Below are 7,608 nucleotides of genomic sequence, written 5' to 3'. Positions count from 1 at the left end.
CCGAGGCTTTTGTCTATGAATTGGCGGCCGTTATCAGTTATGATGGTGTGAGGGATACCGTAACGGCAGATGATGCTCTTCCAGACGAAACGCTGCACTTGGTTGGTGGTTATAGTGGCAAGGGGTTCGGCTTCGATCCATTTGGAGAAGTAATCCACTGCGACAAGTAGGAACTTCACCTGACCTTTGCCTGGTGCGAAGGGTCCGACTATGTCCATTCCCCACTTGGAGAAGGGCCATGGTGAGGATACCTGGTGGAGCTCTTCCTAGGGTATGCGTGTTACGGGGCCGTGCTTTTGACATTGGATACATTTGTTAGTGTACGCGGTGCAATCTCCCTCCATTGTTGGCCAGTAGTAGCCGGCTCGCAATATCCTGCCCGCCATGGTTTTGGGGCCTGAGTGATAGCCACAAACTCCTTGGTGTATTTCTTGCATGACATATTCGGCCTGTTGACGTGTGATGCACTTGAGCAGGGGTCTGCTGAAGCCCCTTCTGAACAGTTCACCTTCGACTAAAGTATAGCGTGCCGCTTTCCGAGCCCATCCTTTGTCTTCGTTTGCTGGGGTCGTTCCTTCTGTTAGGTACCTGACAAAAGGGTCCATCCAGGTGTCGGCTGTGGTAACGCTGAGGCATTGGTTATTCTGTTCGATGGAGGGGATGCTTAAGGTGTGCTGCAACAGTGACTTGTATCGTCCCTTCTTCTTAGTGCTAGCGAGCTTGGAGAGGATGTCGGCTCTGGTATTGTTGCATCGAGGGACATGTTCAATTCTGAAGGCCTCGAAGTGTTCAACTAGGGCGGTTACCGTGTGGAAGTATTGCAAAAGCATGGTGTCTTTGACTTGATAGTCGCCGTTGAGGTGCCCCACTGTGAGCTTGGAGTCTGTTTTGCAGAGTAGTTTCCTGGCGGCAACGTCGCGCGCTAGATTGAGGCCGGCTATTATAGCTTCGTACTCTGCCTGATTGTTCGAGGTTTTGAAATTGAAGCGCAGGGATTGTTCAATAACGATGTCGTCGGGGCCTTCCAATACTATTCCGGCGCCGGCACCTTGGGGATTTGAAGAACCGTCTACATGCATGGTCCACCAAAGGTCTGGGGTGGGCGGTTGGTTCTGAAGGTCATTGGTGAAGTCTGCCAAGCATTATGCTTTTATGGGTCCGTGTGGCTCGTATTGGATGTTGAACTCTGATAATTCGATGGCCCATGACGATAGTCGTCCTGCCAGATCCGGCTTCTGAAGGATTTTCTGCATAGGGTGGTCGGTTCTGACAATTACTGTGTGGGATTGGAAATACGGGCGCAGTCGTCGTGCGGCAGTGACCAATGCAAGGGCTACCTTTTCTATCATCTGGTACCGTGTTTCCGCGTCCTAGAGGATCCGGCTGGTGAAATATATGGGTTGTTGGGTGTTGTCTTTCTCTTGGACGACGACGGAGCTGAGTGCGCTCGCAGATGTTGCTATGTACATTATGAGGGGTAGGTTGAGATCTGGTTTGGTGAGGATTGGGGGTGTGGTGAGCAGCTGTTTCAAAGTGGTGAAGTTATGTTCGCAGGTTTCATCCCAAACAAACCGGGCGGACTTTTTTAGCAACTTGATCATTGGTTGGTTTTGATCGGCCAACTTGGGGAGGAATCGTGAGATGGCGGTTAACCTGCCTACCAGGCGTTGCACTTCTTTGATATTTGTGGGACTTCTCATGTCGATTATTGCTTGACATTTTTCAGGGTTGGCCTCGATCCCCCGCTGGGTGAGCATGAAGCCGAGGAATTTGCCACCATCGACTCCGAAGGTGCATTTCTCGGGGTTGAGTCTGATGTTGTATGTGTGCAGGGCTTTGAAGACTTCGGCCAAATCTGTGGAGTGCTGCTTGGGGTTGGGGGATTTTACAATGATATCGTCAACGTAGACCTCCACCGTTCTTCCGAGGAATGGCTGAAAGACCCTATCCATAAGGCGTTGGTATGTTGCCCCGGCGTTTTTCAGGCCAAAGGGCATAACCTTATAGAAAAGGTTGGCCTCTTCTGTGATGAAAGCAGTTTTAAGCTTGTCTTCATCAGCCATGGGTATCTGGTTGTAGCCAGAATAGGCATCAAGGAAACTAAGTACCGCGTGCCCTGCGGCCCCATCGACGAGTCGGTCAATGTTGGGGAGTGGATAGGCGTCTTGCGGGCATGCTTTGTTGAGGTCTGTGTAGTCGACGCACATGCGCCACTTACCGTTGGGTTTCTTCACGAGCACCACATTTGCTAGCCAGGTTGTGTATTATGCTTCGCCGACGAAGCCAGCTTGCTTTAGTTTTTTAGCTTCTTCGATTGCTGCTTGCCTCCTGCCTTCGCCGAGTTTCCTCTTTTTCTGGGAGACAGGTTTGGCGTTAGGGAAGACAGACAACCGATGGGAGGCCACCTTGGGGTGTACGCCAGGGAGATCTGCCGCGGACCAAGCGAAGAGGTCGACGTTCTTTTTGAGGATGTGTTCGATGTGATGTACTTCATTTTCAGGGATGGTGGTGCCTATTTGGAGGAATTGGTTTTGCTGCTCTAGGGGGAGTTGTCGTATGCCCCCGACAGGCTCGACTCTGGCTTCGGAGGTCATTCTGGGATCTAGGTCATCTCCTGCTAAGGTTGCTCCTGTTTTGGAGTGCTCGATGTTGTGGGTTGCCAAGGGTGGGTGGGGGAGTTTTAGGCTTGCCATATAACATTCCCTTGCGGCGCGCTGGTCGCCGTGTATCGTGATTATATCGCCTTGCGGGGATGGGAATTTCATGGCAAGGTGTGGGGTGGACACGATGGCTCCCAAGGCATTGATGGATGGTCTTCCCAAGAGTACGTTGTAGGATGTATGGGCTTCCACGACCAGGTAGCGGATAGGTATGGTCTTTGTTTGTCTTCCTTCTCCAAAGGTGGTGTGGAGGTCGATGTATCCCTTGGTTGGGACCCTTTCGCCTGAAAATCCGTATATGGGTTCATCATGGGGGGTGAGGTCGGCTGGGGGTATCTGCAGCTTGTTGAAAGTTTTCCAATATAAGATATCTACAGAGCTTCCTTGGTCGATGAGTACTTTCTTGACTGCAAAACTTTCTACTTCTATGGTTATGACCATAGGGTCGTCTTGATTGGGATCGGTGGCTTGAAAATCTGCGTCTGAAAACGTGATGGGCGGCATTCTTCTTAGCGTTCTGCCGGATACAGCATGTACTGATTGGACGGCCCTTAGGTGTTTCTTTCTAGAAGAGGACGACCTTCCTCCTCCGGCGAACCCTCTAGAGATGGTGTTGATCGTCCCGCGCAGGGGTGGTCTATCGTCAGTTCTCCTGGGTGGCGGTTGTGTTGCTGTTCTTTGTTCGGTGTGCTGGGTTCTCGCAGGTTCCCTTCTTGGTTCCCTGCGTTCAGTCCACCGGTCTGGTCGCCGTTCGACTCGTCTATTATCGTTTCCTCCGTGCCGGGGTCTGGGTGCGCCTTCCCCCGTTTCCCTTATATAATGCTTGAGGTGTCCTGCCCGCACAAGTTCTTCTATCTTGTCCCTTAAGGTGTCACATTCATCAGTTGTATGGTCGTTGTTACGATGGTAATGGCAGTATTTGCTTAGGTCCGCGTTAGGTGGATTTTGGTACTTTCTGGGTGGGGGGATGAGTTCAGCTTGCAGGACTTCGTCTAGTATGCGAGATCGGGGTGCATTCAAGGGGGCGTAGTTGGAGAACTTGGCAGGTCTACGCTCCGTAGGACGGTTTCGTTCGCGCGGGGGGGGGGGGGGGGGGGCTCTTTGACAGGCTTTCTGATTTCTGTTTGGGCTAGGGGGGTCTGAGCATTGTTCTGGTACCGTCTCATGTCTTCGACCCTGATAAACATGGCCGCTCTTTTTCTAAGTTCCTGCATGCTTAAGGGGGGGCGCATTGCTAATTCATCGACGAAGGGTCCTGGTTGGAGAGAGGTCATCATGTACATTAATATGAGGTTGGGGGTTAGGTCTTTGATTTTCATGGCGATGACGCCGAATCTGTCGATAAAAACTCGGAGAGGCTCCCCTTCTTCCTGCCTAAGATTGAGGAGGGCAATTGTAGTGAGGTCATGGCGGCGGCTTGTGTCAAACTGAGTGGTGAAGGTGGTGGTAAGCGTGGTGAAGGAATCAATGGTGTAGGGAGGGAGACTCATGAACCACTCCAGAGCCGAACCCCTGAGCGCTACCGAAAACGATTTACACAGGACGGCATCGTCCGCAGAATACAAGCCTACCTGATTGGTGTAGATGGATATGAATTCGTCTGGGTCCGTTGTACCATCGTATGTCACAGTGGGTGCCTTCCACTTATTTGGTAGGGGGGTCTCTGTATGAAGGGGTGGCGGCGATTTCTCTTTGAGGCGAATGAACTATAGTTACCGCCTGTTGTTGGTCCGGTGGGCCTGTACTCGCTTTCATCTTCAGTTGGAGGGATGTCAACCCTTGACTGGGGGTGGGGGGCTACTCTTGAGTTTGGGGGAAACTCTCCCCTCGACCGTGGTTGGCCAGGTTCCTCGGTTACTTGGTCTGCTTCTATTTTCTGCCTGAGGCGAGAGTTTTCTTCTCTCAACGCTTCCATCTCATCCGCATTTCTTTTCTTGTATTCTGCGAATTCTTGCTGCATCTTGGCTTGGGCTTCCAGGATGCGGGAAATCTCCGATGCTGGTCCGGGGTCCCCAACTTCAGCAGTTGGAACCACGGGCGGGACGTCTGTGATACCGCTGTCGTTGACGCGATCAAATTAATACTACTTATTTATAACAACTTCAGTATTGTTAAGAAAGTAGTCAACAAGATAGTAAGGGTAAAGTAACCCAAAGTCGTCTCCCAACGAACACGGAATTGATTTTTAACAAGTTAGTTCTTATAAAATCTATACAAATGAGTTAGTCAAACAAAATAAAAAATATAGGGGATTCAGATAAACAAAGATAGAAATAAAATTTAAAAGATAAAAAGAAATAAAAACAATAGAAAAGAAAATAGATTGATTCCATTGCTTTTTCAAAATAGATTCATCGTCGGTTATCTAAAGATTATTGCTCAATTAATTATTGTTATAGATTTACAAATTAATCAATGTAAAGTCTCAATTAATTTGTTGGCATTCTCACTTTTAACCAAAGTACAGTCTCAATCAAAAGTGAGAACTTTTAGATTATCCACAGTAAATTCAACCAAAGTATAGTCTCAATCAAATTTTACTATGCCTAATCATGTCTATTCTTTTATCTCCTCACCAAATAAAAAGCTTAATTAATCAAAGTAAAGTCTCAATTAATTTTCGTTAGAGTAAATACCTTTAATCAAAGTAAAGTCTCAATTATTGGTAAAAACTCATTTAATCATATGAAAGTTTCTAAATAAAATCAAAGTAAAGTCTCAATTAAATTTAAAAACCCTTGACTCATATGATCAATATGCATATAGATCTAAAATCATTACTTTTTATGTGATTCAAAGATAAAAAAACATAGATAAATTAAAACCTCAACAATAATAAAAAGAACAAAGAAATTAATTCATTCTAACCTCAGAATCCATAATGAAATTACAATGGAATCACCCCAAGAAGTTTAGCAATCCATGGAATACAAAATAAAAATAGAAGAATGGAGAGAAGAAAGAAATTAGGTCCCCCTAAGGGTTCCTAAATTCCGACGTGCCGAGCTTGTTTTCTACTTCTCCCTTGGTCTCTTTATATAGGAATTGGACTGGGCTTTTCTGTTGCTAAAATCTCTCAAATATCTTTTGAAATAAAGATAAATATAAATATTTAAAAATACTTGGAGAGATATAGACTATTTGACAAATATAATTGGTTGATAATATCAATATCTAATATAATTAAATTAATTAATTACTTAAAGATATATGATAAATTATCACCAATTAATATTTATATTAATTTTCCAAATCAACCCTTTGCAATCTCCTTAAATTATCTTCTAAATAATCCAATATCTTCAAGATATATTTGTTTGTTGTGGAACTAAAAAGATTCAAGAAGATCTTGTCATATTTAAAAAGATTTGGTAGTTATTATCTTTTAATATTTTATGATATAATTAAATAAAATAATTATTTAAAAATATCAAATAAAATATCTAAAGATATATTTTACCAAATTATCTTCTATCATAAAGATAAAGAAAACCGCAAGGTCCAATTTTTCTTTCCTCTCTTCTTGGTTTAGCCAAACTTCTTCACTTTTTCAAGCTTTTCTTGCCGTCTTCATGTAATGCTTGGCCTGAATTTTTGTGCTTTTGATAATTTCTTATTCTTTGATTTATCTTTAAGGTATCATGAAGCTTTAATCAATTTATTTCCACACCTCTAAATGAGCTTAAAACTTAACTTCACCTGCATCAACAAACGTTAAAATATCCAAAAATAATTTATGCAGCTAAAAATCACTTTTTAAGACATTTTTATCACACAAGCTCAAACAACCTAATTATCAGAATTATCAATTAAATCACTCTTTAAGCACACAAATTCAATTAAATACCCAGAATTAAACATTAAATGAGGGCAAAAATACGCACTTGTGAAGAAACCACGGGCGGGACGTCTGCCGTTCTGCTTCTCGTGGAAACCATCTTGCTTAGACTTGTGAAGTACTCTCGGGCCCCACGGTGGGCGCCAGATGTTCTTACGGGACCAGAGATTGTAATTCACGAGTCACTCAAGGGCTTCGAAAGACTGATCTCGGCTGTCCTTCTTCTACTTCAAGGGAATTCGAGGGGCGGAGCAGGGGACCTGCAAAAGACACTCCGATGCCTAAGTCAGCACAGGTGATGTCAGAGTATCAGAATAATTTAATGCGTAATCAATGCATGGAACAGTGTGCTATTTATAGTTTTTTACCTGTGGGTCCTACCTATGATGGGCTTTCTGGCCCAACATTCCCCTTTTTGGCTATTCTTGGATCCAGTGCTTGGAAGGGAAATTACCAGGGGGTCCTTCAGGGGGAGCCGGTCCTCGGTATTCGGTCATGCGGATCTTTATGGGTGGATGGTTTCGCATTGTCGGCTGGAAAGGTTGCGTCACACATCTTGTGTAACTACGCCTTGCGGTGCGGGGTAGGCGGTCCTAGTGGTAGCTGCCGATGGCCGCGTAGCTTGTAAGGTTCTCTGTGAGTATGCGGTATACGGTCCACGGTTCTTCTGAGGGCCGTGCTCCTCTGAGAAGGTGCTTGGTGTGAGGTGTGGCTGGGGGAATCTTCCATAACGGAAGATGACGTGGCGGCCGTCGGCCTTGTTGGGTGCTTCATGAGCCAGAGGAGGCTCTGTTGGGGTAAGCGGCTGACGGATGAGCCTGATGCCGTGTACCTGGAATGGGTCGTCGTCTTGCTGGGTGCATCATGAGCCAGAGGGGGCTTTGTTGGGGTAGGCGGCTGGCGGGCGAGCCTGGTGCCGTGTACCTGGACTGGGACAGAAGAAATATAAACTGTGGAAGGAATGGAAATTAAAGAAAAAGAAAAGGAAGAAAAGATAAAGATGGTGGAAAAGGTAGTAGAGAAACAAGGTGTTTAATCAAAGGCCTCCCATGTTTAGTTGCATTCGTTTACGAAAGCGACAACACTGTTGTAACCCAAAGATTGGTGGAG

At 45.7% G+C, this 7,608-nt stretch overlaps 1 protein-coding gene across 1 annotated transcript; it reads right to left on the bottom strand.

Annotated features, from left to right (window-relative positions):
- Positions 1–266: 266 nt before the first annotated feature.
- Positions 267–1,079, bottom strand: LOC146886370 (uncharacterized). The gene has a single exon (XM_085673414.1). It carries the CDS (start codon positions 1,077–1,079, stop codon positions 267–269), a length of 813 nt encoding a protein of 270 aa, XP_085529540.1.
- Positions 1,080–7,608: the final 6,529 nt, after the last annotated feature.

This window comes from Vigna unguiculata, chromosome 5 (assembly GCF_037176805.1).
Source record: "Vigna unguiculata cultivar grain cowpea cultivar isolate G323 ecotype 2 chromosome 5, ASM3717680v1, whole genome shotgun sequence".
NCBI lineage: Eukaryota > Viridiplantae > Streptophyta > Magnoliopsida > Fabales > Fabaceae > Vigna > Vigna unguiculata.
The sequence above is the reverse complement of the archived record's forward strand: the minus strand, read 5'-3'. Positions and strand labels throughout refer to the sequence as shown.